At 35.5% G+C, this 15,805-nt stretch overlaps 1 protein-coding gene across 1 annotated transcript in view; it reads left to right on the forward strand.

Annotated features, from left to right (window-relative positions):
• STIL (SCL/TAL1 interrupting locus) overlaps positions 1-15,805 on the forward strand; it is a 60,115-nt gene that overhangs the window by 3,616 nt on the left and 40,694 nt on the right. Inside the window, exons 2-8 of the mRNA XM_012648915.1 lie at positions 312-419; positions 6,387-6,499; positions 7,587-7,774; positions 9,799-9,841; positions 9,983-10,046; positions 12,168-12,251; positions 13,595-13,681. Of these exons, the coding sequence (XP_012504369.1) occupies positions 312-419; positions 6,387-6,499; positions 7,587-7,774; positions 9,799-9,841; positions 9,983-10,046; positions 12,168-12,251; positions 13,595-13,681 (687 nt within the window). The remainder of the gene's footprint in view (positions 1-311; positions 420-6,386; positions 6,500-7,586; positions 7,775-9,798; positions 9,842-9,982; positions 10,047-12,167; positions 12,252-13,594; positions 13,682-15,805) is intronic.

Below are 15,805 nucleotides of genomic sequence, written 5' to 3' on the forward strand. Positions count from 1 at the left end.
ATAGGATCAGTTATCCAGTTCTTTTTTTAAAGCTTGTGTGTATTTACAAAAGCTTGTGTAAATTTATATATGCATAGGAAAAAAGGACAGAAAAGCCATACCCAAATTTTGAATGCTTATTCACCTGATAGTAGAGTTACAAATGAGTTTTCTTTTCTTTTTTAACTTTTTTTAAAAAGCATTTTTGACACTTTAAAAATTATAAAAGTAATCTGAAAAGTACCATCATTTAAAGATAGTTAATTGTTTCTTTCAAAATTTCTATCACATTTGCTATTCCGTGTGCTTTAATTTTAAATTCTTTTTTCAAGGTTTCCTTCAAGCAGGATGGTACCTTTCCACTTTCCTCCATCAAAATGTGCACTTTGGAACCCAATGCCAATTGGAGATTTCATCTACTTACATCTCAATTACTACAGGTATAAGATATTTCTTTTTTCAAATCAAACCAATATAAACAGGAGTCATAAAAGGATGGGTAAGACAAAGCGGATTACTATGACCAATTATTTATTTTTCTTATCCATTCAAAAGCTCCCCTCAGACAAAATACTCCCTCTGCTTCTTAAATCTGTTCTTCATGCTTTTGAGAAATAATCTTAATTTCACAGTTAAAATACTCTGCAAATTTAAAGTTCTGAGTTTGTAGGAATTCAAAAGAGACAAAATATAGTAAAAACTGAAAGTGGTTTTCATCATGTGTCAGCATGAAGTCTTTGTAGAACATTGAGAAGTTCGAACTGATTTTGAGTGGATCAGATTAGAAGGAATATATTAGTAGAATATTATGGTTACGTCCAGGACCTTGAAAGAAAGATATAGAAGTTTAGGCTTAAAAGTAATAGAAAATAGATCCTTGAGATTTTGCATATAAGAGAGTTACTTGTTAAAAGCAATATTCTAAGGATACGTTATAGTGGGGAGAGCCTAGAGTCAGCCTAGCTATGAGATGCTTTTCTGTAATCACATAGATATATGCTGTGGTTTAAGGTGCTATAATGGAGTCAGACCGCCTAGAGGATCAAATCCTCATTCTACCATTTCTTATTTATGTTACCTCAGTAAAGTAACCAGGGATCAGTTTCCTTATTTATAAAATAGCTATCATACCTGTTTCATAGTACTCTTGTAAGGGTTAAATAAGACATACTCTGTAAAGCAGTTGACAGAATGCCTAGAACAGAAAGTGTTTAATAAATGGTATATGAGGACTCCCCAGAGCAGTGTAGCAGTATTCAAATCAAGAGGAAAGAATGAAACAAAGTGTTCTGAAGAAACAGTGTATAGTATTTGATGATTGACGAAATAAAGGAATTGAAAGGAAAGATAAAAAGTATTCAAGACCTAAACTAGTTGGACAGAGAAGGATAGTACCATTTACAAAAACAAGGAGGGTCTTATGGAAATTTAATTAAATGTTTGTTAGACCTGTTCATTCTTTTCTCCATGTCTCTTAGCCTATCTTTTATGTTTTCTTTTGTTTTCTTTCTGTACTACATTTTGAGTAATTTCCTTTGTTTTACATCTCTATCAGTTTCCTCATTAGCTGTGTTTAACTGCCATGTAAACTCTCTGTTTAGTTTTTTTTTTAATTTTTAAATTTTAATTATGGGTACCTAATAGTTGTATATATTTATAGAGTACACGTGTTTTGGTTTTTTTTTTTTTTGATACAGGGTCTTGCTCTGTTGCCCTGGCTAGAGTGCGGTGGCATCATCAGAGCTCACTGAAGCCTCAACCTTCTGGGTTCAAGTGATCCTTCTGCCTCAGACTCCCAAGTAGCTAGGACTACAGGCGCGAACCACCATGCCTGGCTGATTTTTCTATTTTCTGTAGAGATAGGGTCTTGCTCTTTCTCAGGCTCATGTGATGTTTTGATACAGGCATACATTATGAATTCATCAAATCAGGGTAATTGGGGTGTCCATCACCTCAGGCATTTGTCATTTCTTTGTGTTAGAAACACTCAGTTCTACTCTTAGTTATCATTTAGGTTTTTAAAATGTAGTGTACTGTAAACATGCAAGAATGTTTGTAATATATATGTAGTTTATAGAATAATAATAAACATTCATGTACCTATCCCTAGTTGATTATATAATCCAATGGGGTTTTAATTGATTTCATTTTTTATTTCTGCAAGTTCTGTGTGGTTCTTTTTAAAATTCGCCTGGTCTTTTTTCATAGTTTATTTTTCCTTGCTCATATTTTGGCTTTCCTTTTATATTTCTTTTACATTTTAATCACATTTATTTATATTCTGTATTCAATACAGTAGTCCCCCCTTATCCTTGGTTTTACTTTCTGTGATTTCAGTTACCTTCAGTACAATATAATATGATACTTTGAGCTGGATCGCACCTTAGTCCCAGCTACTTGGGGTGCTGGGGCAGAAGGATTACTTGAGCCCAGAAGTCCAGCCTAGGGAACATAGCCAGACTCCATCTCTTAAAACAAAACAAAAAGATGATTTGAGAGAGAGAGAGAGAGAGAGAGAGAGAGAGAGAGAGAGAGAGACACACATATGACATTCACATAACATTTGTTACAGTATATTTTAATTGTTCTGTTTTATTATTGGTTATTGTTAATCTCTCTAATTTTTTTTTCTTTTTCTTTTTTAACTGTGCTTAATTTATAAATTAAACTTTATCATAGATATGTATATATAGGAAAAAACATAATATAGGGTTGGATGCCGTCCACAGTTTCAGGCATCCACTGGGGGTCTTGGACCATATCACCCAAAGGTAAAGGGAGATTACTGTAATTTTTGTTTTGTTTTTAATTATTATGGGTACATAATAATTATATATCTTTATAGGGTATAGGTGATGTTTTGATACAGGCATATAATGTGCATTAATCAAATCAGGGTAATTGCGGTATCCATCACCTCAGGCATTTATCATTTCTTTGTATTAGGAACATTCCATTTCCACTCTTCTAGTTATTTTAAAGTATATCCTAACTTACTGTTGATTATAGTCACTTTATTTTGCCACGAAATATTGTTCATTCTATCTCATTATCTAACTATATTTTTGCATGCCCACTTTATCCCCCATCCCCCGGCCACTACCCTTCCCAGCCTCTGATAACCATCATTCTACTCTCTGTCTCCAGGAGATAATTATTTTTAATATTTAGCTCCTAAATATGAGTGAGAACATATGAGATTAGTCTTTCTGTGCTTGGCTTATTTCACTTAACATAATGTTCTCTAGTTACATACATGTTGTTGCAAATGGTAGGATTTCATTCTTTTTTTGGTAGCTATATAATATTCTATTGCATATATGTGCCACAATTTCTTTATCCATTCACCTGTTAATGGACACTTAGGTTGATTCCATATCTTGGCTATTGTGAATAGTGCTGCAGTAAACATAGGAGTGGAGATCTTTTCTATATACTGAATCCCCTCCTTTGGATATGTACCCAGCAGTGGAATTGCTGGTCATATGGTAGTTCTATTTTCAGCTTTTTGAGGAATCTCCATACTGTTCTCCATAGTGGTTGCACTAATTTACATTCCCACCAACAGTGTACCAGGGTTCCCCTTTCTCCACATCCTTGCCAGCATTCATTATTGCCTGTCTTTTTGATAAAAGCCATTTCAACTGGGGTAAGATGATATCTCATTGTAGTTTTGATTTGCATTTTTCTAATGACTAATAATGTTGAGCATTTTTTCATGTAACTGTTGGCCATTTCTATGTTTTCTTTTGAGAAATGCCTATTCAGATCCTTTGCCTATTTTTTAATTGGATTATTTGTTTTTTTCCTATTGAGTTGGAGCTCCTTATATATCCTAGTTATTAATTCCTTGTCAGATGTAAATATTTTCTCCCATTCTGTGGGTTGTCTCTTCACTTTGTTGATTGTTTCCTTTGCTGTGCAGAAGCTTTTTAGCTTGATGTGATCCCATTTGTCCATTTGTCCAATTTTGCTTTGGTCGCCTGTGCTTTGGGGGTAATACTCAAGAAGTCCTTGCCTAGACCAGTGTCCTGAAACATTTCCTCAATGTTTTCTTTTAGTAATTTCATAGTTTCAGGTCTTAGATTTAAGTCTTTAATCCACTTTGATTTGATTTTTATATGTGGCAAGAATTAAGGGTTCAGTTTCATTCTTCTGCATACAAATATCCAGTTTTCCCAGCACCATTTATTGAAGAGACTATCCTTTCTTTACTGTATGTTCTTGGCACCTTTGTTGAAGATAAGTTCACTGTAGATGTGTGGATTTGTTTATGGGTTCTCTATGCTGTTCTGTTGGTCTATGTGTCTGTTTTTATGCCAGTACCATGCTATTTTCATTATTACATCTCTGTAGTATAATGTGAAATCAGGTAATGTGATTCCTCCGGTTTTGTTCTTTTTGCTTAGGATGGCTTTGGCTATCCTGGGTCTTTTGTGGTTCCACATAAATTTTAGGATTATTTGATTTTTATTTCTGTGAAGAATGTCATGGGTATTTTGCTGGGGATTACATTGAATCTGTAGATTGCTTTGGGTGGTATTGGCATTTTAATAATACTGATTCTTCCAATCCACGAGCATGAAAAATCTTTCCATTTTTTTGTGTCCTCTTCAACTTCTTTCATCAATGTTTCATAGTTTTCATTATAGAGCTCTTTTACTTCTTCGGTTAAGTTTATTCCTGGGTGTTTTATTTGTAGCTATTGTAAATGGGATTGCTTTCTTGTTTTCTTTTTCAGATTGTTTATTTTGGCATATAGAAATGCTACTATTTGGTATGTTGATTTTGTATCCTGCAACTTTACTGAATTTGTTTATCAGTTCTAATAGTTTTTTTGTGGAGTCTTTTGGTTTCTCTAGTTATAAGACTGTATCATCTGCAAACACAGATAATTTGACTTCTTCCTTTTCAATCTGGATGACCTTTCTTTCTTTTTCTTGTCGGATTGCTTTAGCTAGAATTTCCAGTACCACGTTGAGTAACAGTGGTGAAAGTGAACATCCTTGTCTTGTTCCAGCGGATCTTACAGGAAAGGCTTTTAGTTTTTCCCCATTGAGCATGATACTAGCTGTGGGTCTGTCATACCTGGCTTTTATCGTGTTGAGATAAGTTCCTTCTGTACCCAGTTTTTTGAGAGTTTTTATCATGAATTGATGTTGAATTTTATCTAATGCTTTTTCATCATCAATTGAAATGATCATATGGTTTTTGTCCTTCATTCTGTTGGTATGATGTATCACATTGATTGATTTGCATATGTTGAACCATCCTTGCATCCCTGGGATGGATCCCACTTGATCATGATGAATAATCTTTTTATCATGTTGTTGAATTCAATTTGCTAGTATTTTGTTGAAGATTTTTGCATCTATGTTTATCAGAGATATTGGCCTATAGTTTTCTTTTTTTGTTATGTCTTTGTCTGGTTTTGGTATAAGGGTGATACAAGCTTCATAGAATGAGTTTAACCATATTCCCTCCTCCTTGATTTTTTAGAATAGTTTAAATAGGGTTGGTATTAGTTCTCTCGGTGGAATTCGGCGATGAAGCCTTTGGGTCCTGGACTTTTCTTTGATAGGAGACTTTATTGCTGCTTCTATCTCGTTTCTTATTGGTTTGTTCAGATTTTGGATTTCTTCCTGATTCAATCTTGGTAGGTTGGATGTGTCTAGGAATTTATCCATTTCTTCTAGGTTTTCCAGTTTATTGGCATATAGTTGATCATAGTAGTCGCTAATGATCCTTTGGATTTCTGCAGTATCAGTTTCCTTTTTCATCTCCAATTTTATTTAATATGGTCTTCTCTCTTTTTTTCTTAGTTTGATTAAAGATGTGTCAATTTTATTTACCTTTTCAAAAAACTTTTGTTGATCTTTTGTGGGGTATTTTGGTTTTAATTTTATTTATTTCTGCTCTGATCTTTATTATTTATTTTCTTCTGATTTTAGGTTTGGTTTGCTCTTGTTTTTTTAATTCTTAGAGACACATCGTTAGGTTGTTTATTTGAAACTTTTCCGCTTTTTTGATGGAGGCACTTACTGCTGTAAACTTTCCTACTATATTGTTAATATCTAAAGTCCATAGACCATATGTAAACAAATGAGTGTGACTGTTTCAATCAAACTTTATTTACAAAAACAAGAGACCGGCCTCATAGTTTGTCAATTCTTGCTCTGTTTCATAAAGTTAAGTAAATACTTGGAGAACAGCTATAGCTTCCATGTGTGCTTATTGTTGTTGGGGTTTCCAAGTGGACCTCCCTACCTCCTGCCTTTGACCCTGGGATTTCTTGACAATGATCTTTTAAAAGATATGTCTTATATTTTAGGTAGCATTTAATGGCAGGGGGGTTTTTTAGGATATCAGATCCATCACATTTATAAAAGATTTTTGTTGTTTTTCAGAAATCCAAAGCTTGTGGTGACTGAAAAGACCATTCGACTTGCTTATCGTCATGCTAAACAGAATAGAAAAAATTTGCCATGCTTTTTACTTGGTTCTTTCACAGTGGACGAAGGTAATATACTTTTAAAAATTACTTGTATGACCATAAAAGAATTTATATTTATTGATTCAGCGAACTATTATGTATGCTTTGTGCTAATTTTATTTGCTGTGCACCAAGGATGTGAAGATGAGTAAAACTATCCATTACAGACTTCACAATCTAGTCAGGTGGAAGATGTAAGGAAGTCATTTATTTTTTTAGATCTTAAGCTTTGTAATAGCACTTTGATTTCCTCACTTAAGGCAGGCAGTGTACTCTATGGCAAATCTAAACAGTGATCTTACTGGACATTTTATGGTTCAAGTATTCAGCTAGCTTATTAGAATACTCCCTAAATGCAGTAGATTAAAAAAAAAATTCTACAAGTGGTTCAGTAGTACATACGAATGGTGAAAAGAAATCAGAATTTACAAAACAAGATTGGTGTGCTTCCAAAGTTTCACACAATTAATTTGGTATTTTTAATGATATTCAACCACTCACATTTTGGCTACGTTAAGTCATAGCTCAGCTTGCTCCCTTAAACTGCTCTGTAGCAGATCACCTGCCTGTCTCTTTTCAAGTCTAAAGCAGAAAAAAAAGGAGAACCTGTTCTAGACTAATTCTCAAACTGCCTCAGTCAGTCCTTAAAACATGTTTTAAAGTGATGCTATAGAAGGTGTTTTAAACATCTGACGTCATACAAAAAAATTCCATCAGTATTCCAGGCACAGAAGCCCATCCTATTGTTTTAAAAGAAACTATTTTCAAACACCTTAATTTTGGCTTATAGGCAACAAGTAATGAGAAAATAAGTTCAAAAAAAATAAAGCCATACACTTACAATGCTATCAAAAACCTTCAATTCTAAACACATACATATAAATAAAAAGGAATGATGTTTTAAGGCTCTTGATTATTAAGTTAATAAATCAAATATACACAGTGATTAATAAAAAAAGAATTATTTACGTAACTATACAAAAGGAAGTCATTTTTTAAAGTAAGAGTTTGCTATACTATTGGTATGAACAAAGTGCTTTGCTATAATGTAGTCTTGCTTGATTTCATGTTTTTAATTAGCATGCTATATTAGCTGTTATTTTTTGTTCTTCAGATGAAGAAGGTGTGACACTGACAGTAGATCGCTTTGATCCTGGTCGAGAAGTACCCGAATGCTTAGAATTAACCCCTACTGCTTTTCTTCCTGGGGACTTTTTGATTCCATGCAAAGTTCAAACTGAGGGACTTTGTTCAAGAGAAGTGATAGTTTACAATGCAGATGACTTCAGTTCAACTTTTAAGGTGAGATTCCTTGATTATTCTTTTTTTTTTGAGACAATGACTTGCTCTGTTGCCCAGGCTAGAGCGCCGTGGTATCAGCCTAGCTCACAGCAGACTCAAAGTCCTAGGCTCAAGTGATCTTCCTGCCTCAGCCTTCCCAGTAGCTGGGGTTACAGGCATGAGCCACCATGCTCAGCCTTCCTTGCAAAAAATTAATATGTATGTCATTATTGCCCTTTTTTTTTGAGAGAGTCTCACTCTGTTGCCCTGGGTAGAGTGCAGTGGCGTTATCGTGGCTCACTGCAACCTCAAATTCCTGGGCTCAAGTGATCCTCTTGCTTCAGCCTTCCCTGTGAGTGGGACTACAGGCACATGCCACAATGCACAGCTAGTTTTTTCTGGTTTTTTTTTTTAGTAGGGATGGGGTCTTACTCTTGCTCAAGCTGGTGTCAAACTTCTGAGCTCAAAGAATCCTCCTGCCTTGGCCTCCCAGGGTGCTAGGATTATAGGTGTGAGCCACCACACCTGACCTCATTGATATTCTTAATTCAACCCAACAATCAAACTATGTTTAGTATGCTGTATTTTAATAAACCCATATTTGGGAAGTATTAGTAATGATTTCTGATTGAATTGTTGTGGACCTAAAATCTAATCGAATGTGGTTTCTGAGGCAAACGATATGAATAGCATTCCAGAGGAAGATGCTATGTGACCAAGATAGTAAAGTTCAGAATGTGCTCAGGGTAACATTAAAGGATGTAAATTTTTGCCGGATTTATGGGCAGTCAGACTGTAATACTAGTTTGGCCAGATTATAGAGAGCCTTGTCTGCCAGGCTAAGGAATTTGAACTTTGTCATATGGGACATGTAGTCATTGAAGGTTCTTGAAAAGAGGAAACACTAATTGAATCAGAAACAGTTAATCTAATAGGGTAGGCTGACTGAAGTCAGAGAAGGTAGCCATTGCAGTAGTTGGGTATGTATGAAAGAGGGATGTGTTATCTTGAAGTAGAGTGGTAGCCATGAGACTAGAGAGGACACAGTGGGCACAAGCAAATACACGGGAAGAACCAACTTAACAATTAGGGGCAACAAGGAAGGAATCAAAATGGAATGGATTTTAGATTCTCTGAGACTGAGTCAGAATTAATTTACATCCATTTTTTTCCTATCTAGTAAATATTTATTGGGGGTGACATTCCCCAATAAGAATTTTTTTGTTTGTTTGTTTTTTGAGACAGAGTCTCACTCTGTTGCCCAGGCTAGAGTGCCGTGGCATCAGCCTAGCTCACAGCAACCTCAAACTCCTGGGCTCACGCAATCCTCTTGCCTCAGCCTCCCAAGTAGCTGGGACTATAAGCATGCGCCACCATGCCTGGCTAAATTTTTCTCTATTATTTTTAGTTATCCAGCTAATTTCTTTCTACTTTTTTTGGTAGAGACAGGGTCTTGCTCTTCTCAGGCTGGTCTTGAACTCTTGAGCTCAAACAATCCACCCGCCTCGGCCTCCCAGAGTGCTAGGATTACAGGCGTGAGCCACCACGCCAGGCCCCCAATAAGAATTTGAAGGGCATAGCCTGAGTAAGAGCAAGACGCTAGTCTCTACAAAAAATAGAGAAATTAGCCAAATGTGACAGTACATGCCTGTAGTCCCAGCTACTCAGGAAGCTGAGGCAGGAGGATCACTTGAGCCCCAGAGTTTGAGGTTGCTGTGAGCTAGGCTGATGCTATGGCACTCTAGCCTGGGCAACAGAGTGAGACCCTGTCTCAAAAAAAAAAGAATTTGAAGTGCTGCTAGGACATGTAAGTTGGAAATGTGTAATGGAGCTTCGGATAGTATATCTTATTTGCTGTGATATAATTATTCACGCAGTCTTTTGGTCACATGGAAGAAATGAGAACTGAAATGCTGTAAAAGAGAACTAATTTAATTTCATTAGTGCAAGACATTATGTGTGTATATGCAGCAGTGTAAAATCAACTTTAGAGATATGGACATATTTCAAAGTTTTAAAATAATTGTTTAATATTGATTCCTCAGGCTCTACAGCACCATGTATGTAGCAAAGATACCTTGGACTGTGGTAAGCTGCTTTCCCTAAGAGCTCATATCATTTCCAGGGAAAATGTGGACAATGTGGATTTTGACTTGCATTGTGCGGCTATAACTCTAGCAAATAGCTTTAAATGCACACCTGTGAAGCCCATCCCCATTATCCCAACAGCTCTTGCAAGAAACTTGAGCAGTAATCTGAGTATTTCTCAAGTTCAAGGGACTTATAAATATGGGTAAGTGAAAGATATATTAATCCAAACTTATAAATATTGGTTGCATTAGTATATTCTCTGGATATCCACATAACATGAGATCATTGTACAGTCAGTTTACATGCCAGAGACCTGGCGGCTTGATCAATAATCAGGGAAAGTAAAAAATGAAGTTGTTAGGCTGTGTGCAGTGGCTCATGCCTGTAATCTGAGCACCCTGGGAGGTTGAGGCGGGAGGATAGCTTGAGGAGTTCAAGATCAGCCTGGGCAACATAGTGAGACCCCATTGCTACAAAAAAATTAAAACTTTAAAAAGTAGCCAGGCATGATGGCATGTAACTATAGTCAAAGCCCTTGGAAGCCTGAGCCAGGAGGATTGTTTGAGCCTGGGAGTTGGAGGTTGTGGTGAGCTTTGATTGCGCCACTGCACTCCAGTCTGGGTAACAGAGCAAGACCCCATCTCATATAAACACAAAAATACACACACTAAACTGCTTATTTTCCATTTAGTATGTTAACATCTAAACATGATGTGCCATAATGGAAGTTCATATACAGTGCTGGGAACGTAGGAAGGTGGTGTCCAAATTGCCTGGGAAAATCATGGAAAGCCTGAATTAGTTCTTTTAAGGAATAGGAATTTATCATGTGGGCAAGGCTGGGGGAGAACTTTTAAAATGTGTGTGATCATTGATACATACATCTTATGCCAACTCAGGCTTAATCTTCTTGTCACAATGCATGATAAATTAATTATTTTTTTTTTTTTTTTTTTTTTTTTTTTGAGACAGAGTCTCACTCTTTTGCCTGGGCTAGAGTGCTGTGGCGTCATCCTAGCTCACAGCAACCTCAAACTCCTGGGCTCAAGCGATCCTCCTGCCTCAGCCTCCCGAGTAGCTGGGACTACAGGCATGCGCCACCATGCCCGGCTAGTTTTTTCTATGTATTTTTAGCTGTCCAATTAATTTCTTTCTATTTTTAGTAGAGATGGGGTCTCGCTCTTGCTCAGGCTGGTTTCGAACTCCTGAGCTCAAACAATCCACCCGCCTCGGCCTCCCAGAGTGCTAGGATTACAGGCGTGAGCCACCGCGCCTGGCCATAAATTAATTATCTTTATGTTTTGTGGTCATTATAGTAGTAAACTATATCATCAGTGGTGCTATCAAGACGTTATATAACAATATAAATAGCATTGTTTTTATTTCTGTGATTTAAAAACCATAATAATAAAATTAACTCTCAATTCTACTGTGGTATTTCATATTCTTAAAACTTACTTTCACCAGCCTGAGCAAGAGCGAGACTCCGTCTCTACTAAAAAAATAGAAAGAAATTAGCTGAACAACTAAAAATACGTATATAAAAAAAATTAGCCAGACATGGTGGCTCATGCCTGTAGTCCCAGCTACTTGGGAGGCTGAGGCAGGAGGATCGCTTGAACCCAGGAGTTTGAGGTTGCTGTGAGGTAGGCTGATGCCACGGCACTCTAGCCCGGGCAATAGAGTTAGACCCTATCTCAAAAAAAAAAAAAAAAAAAACTTACTTTCAATAATGAATATAATAACAAAGTATAAATGTAATATAATGTCCTTTTATGGAAAAGTGAGCTTTTGGATTTTATCATGATGGTTCCAAAATTCTTTGACAGTGGCTGGAGGAATATAGTACATGGAGGGCTGATTATACCTCCCTAATTCAGTTTACTTCAGTGAGAGGTCGTATCTGTTGCAAACTTTTCAAATCACCTGCATGCATGAACACTTCCAGTAACAGGAAGTTCACTTCTCCCGAGGAAACCTGTTTGGTTCTGAAATTGTCTACCTTAATGTTAACACTTTTGATTAAAGTAAGTTATAAATAAAATTGTAGAGCAAAACTTTTTTAAAAGATGTGTAATCTTCAGCTACCATTTTAATAGATTGAAGTTTGAAGACATTAAATCTCTTTAATGTCTTTTACGAGAGTCTTCCTTTTACCAAGTCAAACACTTTGAGCTGCTTTCTTTGTGTGCATTTGTGTGAGAGACAATGTTCATTTGAATTATCTCTCGTACCTAAAATATACTTAAGTACTCAGATTATCTCTTTTAGATAAAAAAATACATACTTAACAATTATTTTTGCATGAATGTCTTTTTTTCAGGTATCTCACCATGGATGAAACACGCAAATTGTTACTTTTGCTGGAATCTGATCCCAAGGTTTATTCTCTACCATTAGTGGGAATGTAAGTGTTGCGTTATTTATGAAAACTTTGTCAGCCAAATATGTGTTCAGATGTATATGGTATGCATGTGAATCATGTACTGTGAATATTTAGATCATTTTGTAAAGCCACAAAGGCCAGTGGTTGTCAAGCTTTCTCATTTTAATAGTAGAATCAGCTAAAATAAGATTTTGCCCAATTTAGAAAGAACTCCAATATGTAATACAGATAGACATTGAATTTTTCTGGTTGAAATTGAAGTCTCAGAGCCCTGTTTCTTCAGGTTTCTCTCACCACCCCTTGTCCTCAAGACATCTTGAGGAACCCAGGGCTCAAAATAACATGATTTAAAATCTGTTGCCAGGCAACCTTGCAGAAGTTCCCTTTAGTGTTAATGGCTTTCTCTTTAGAGTTAGTGGTTAATGACATTTAGACAGATTATTGAGAAATTTATATTTATTCAGTATTTATCGAGCATTTATCATATATGTAGTATTCTGTTGATGCCGTATTGAGCTTTAAAGCTCCTTCTCAAGGAATTTGTAATCAAAGTGAGATGATAAAATATTCAAGTATTCATACATCGAAGAATAAGTAATAAAATATATGATTTATTATGAATTGAACAGAATATACAATGAACACTATTAGTATTTGTAAGAAAAAGAAGCTAAAGGGCATTATCTTAGAGAAGGGAAACTTGAGCTAGACCTTTAATTGTTTGGATAGTAGAAGGGAGGATTGATGGGAAAAAGAACCCATGTTTGGGAATGACATGTACAAAGTTAATGAGAATGCACAAATATTCTCTGGAGTATGAAATCTACTTGCAGTGTATTTGCTATGCTCCTGGTTTTGTCAATGGGTTATTGATGTCTAAGTGAATATTTACTAAGAACCTTCTGTTTCAGGCTACCAAAAATGTTATAGCATTTAATCCTCTCAGCAACTTTGTAAAGTAGTTTTAGGCTACGAACTTCAGTCTTCTCTAATTCAGCCTATTTCCAGTCCAGGCTAATTCATTTTAGCATTTTGTTTTTACCTTGATTAACTATTTCCTCTTCCACATGTTAGGTAGGAGAGGACAGAGAGAAAGAAGTGCACACTTGTTTTTCTCTCTCTCTCCAACCTCCCCTGCCTCTCCCTCTTCTAGATATGTATTTATATATATGGATATGTATAGAGATATAGATTATATATTCTCCCTCTTAATTATCAGGATGGTCTGGTGTTTGTAGATTTCTTATTTGTGAGGTCTTTCAATGTAAATGCCAAGGATCTACCATATTACCTTGAGAAGAATGTAATCTAAATATATTACTTTATAAATTACTGTAGTTTTTAATTTTTTCTTTTTCTTTTAGTTGGCTATCTGGAATTATACATATCTATAGTCCTCAGGTATGGGCTTGCTGCTTGCGATACATGTTCAGTTCTTCCATTCAAGAAAGGCAAGTGATATTTTATTCTGTAGTATTTCATTTTGATCTTTTCCCTTGATCATATTAATAGTTTATTGGTCTCATTTAAAATCCATGTAATGCCTTGACCTTTTACAATACTTATATGTAAGTACATTAAGAAAAAACAAACCTTATATATTAAATGAGAATAAAGCCAGATAAAAAAGATAAGATTGCAGTATACCTGAAAATATCAAGGAATTTACTTATGTAATAGAACATATACTTTTGAGGGCGTGGGAAAAGCCCTGGGGATCATCCACTATAGCATCCTATTTTATAAATAAAGAGATTAACTTTCACTGAAATGACTGCAGATGAATTTGAATTTGTTACCTTACACGTGTTTTATTAAGTTACACAAGTGCAACTTCTAGTACACTAAAATGACATACTTAATTTTCTACCTGGCACTAAAGCAAGCATTGGAATGAATAGTTATGGAAACTTTACTTCTAGCCGCAGTTCCTCATTTAATTTTATTTTATACATGATCCCACTATTTGCCTCTTACATTCAAATGAGAAAGACTGTTTTTATCTACCTTAAGTGGCTATAATAGACTTTTTGTAAAAAAAAAAAAAAAAAAAGCAACTTCTTACTGGAAAGACCATACAAGTGCGTGGTAATAAATTAGACATACATAAAGATACACAATAAAAGTAAGTCTGTCTTACACTCCATTTTTTTAGACCCCATTCTCAGAGACAATCACTGTTAAATGGTGTCTTTTGCTTTCTTCCTGAAATCTTTAATACAAATATAAGTGTCACCTTCCCCCAGCCTGTAAAAATTAAGTTACAAATGGGAGCATACCATTCTTTCTTTTCTGTATGTTGCTTTTTTCTCTATATCATTATACCTTAGAGATGATTATATCTCAACATATACAGATTTAATATACATATTTTACAACTTAATGGCATACAATATATATTATATTTTAAAAACTGGTCCTTATGTCTTACAGGCAGTGGTAGACTGACAATCTTACACATACATCTTTGTGTGCATATGCTAGTATATGTGTAGGATAAATTCCTAAAAGTGTTTTTTCTGGGCCAAAGAATATGTAATTAAATTTTGGTAGATATTGCCAAATTGCCCTACAAAAAGACTACAAATTTATAATCTTTCCAACAGTGTGTAAGAGTGCCTGTTTCCCCCCCACCCACCCACTAACACTGTGGAACAGATATTTATTGAGCACCTCCTAAGGACCACAATACGTTCACAATATTGCAGATAAGTAGTAAACAAAATAAAATCCTGCAGAGATAGGCAGTAAATAGAATAAGTAAAACAAAAATGGTATTTTAAAAGGTAGGGAGTGCTGTGGAGAAAAATAAAGCCAGAGAGGAGGATGTTGTGTGTCTGAATGATAGAGAGTTGGAATTTTAAATAGGTAGTCAGGGAGGCAAAGACTTGAGGTGAGGGAGTAAACCGTGTAGCTGTCTGGGGGCAGTGTCACAGGCACAGGATACATTAAGTGCAAAGGCCCCGGGTGAAAGATAACCTTGCATCTTCAAGAACAGCAAGGAGAAGGCCAGTGTGGCTAGAGAGGAGTGAGGGAAGGGGACAGTAGTGGCATAGGAGTTTAGAGAGGTAAGTGGAAGGCCATTGTTAATCTTTTGATCTTGGCTAATCTGATAGATGAAAGATGATCTTTTCTAATAATATTTCTTATAATCTGAACTTCCAGGAACTGCCTATTCATGTCTTTTGCCATTTTTCTCTTGGATTGTGCATCTTTTACATATTGCTTTGTAAGAGCTCTCTCTCACTTTCTTCATATATAGATAGATATACACACACACACACACACACACACACACACACATATACATGCATATATAATATATATTGTAGAGAAATATGCATTTATAAATATATATAAGACATAGAAAGCAAAGATTCCCCACCCCCCCAATTGTCATTTCATTTAACTTTGGTTAACAATGTTTTTCTCAGACTTTTTAAACAGTCATATTTATCAGTCTTTTCTATCTCATTTAGAAGGGATTTGTCCACTCCAGGAATATTTATTGAAATAAAAAACCTCTTGTATTTTTTGGCCGGGAGCGGTGCCTCACGCCTGTAATCCTAGCACTC

This window comes from Propithecus coquereli, unplaced genomic scaffold (assembly GCF_000956105.1).
Source record: "Propithecus coquereli isolate 6110/MARCELLA unplaced genomic scaffold, Pcoq_1.0 Scaffold299, whole genome shotgun sequence".
Taxonomy (NCBI): Eukaryota; Metazoa; Chordata; class Mammalia; order Primates; family Indriidae; genus Propithecus; species Propithecus coquereli.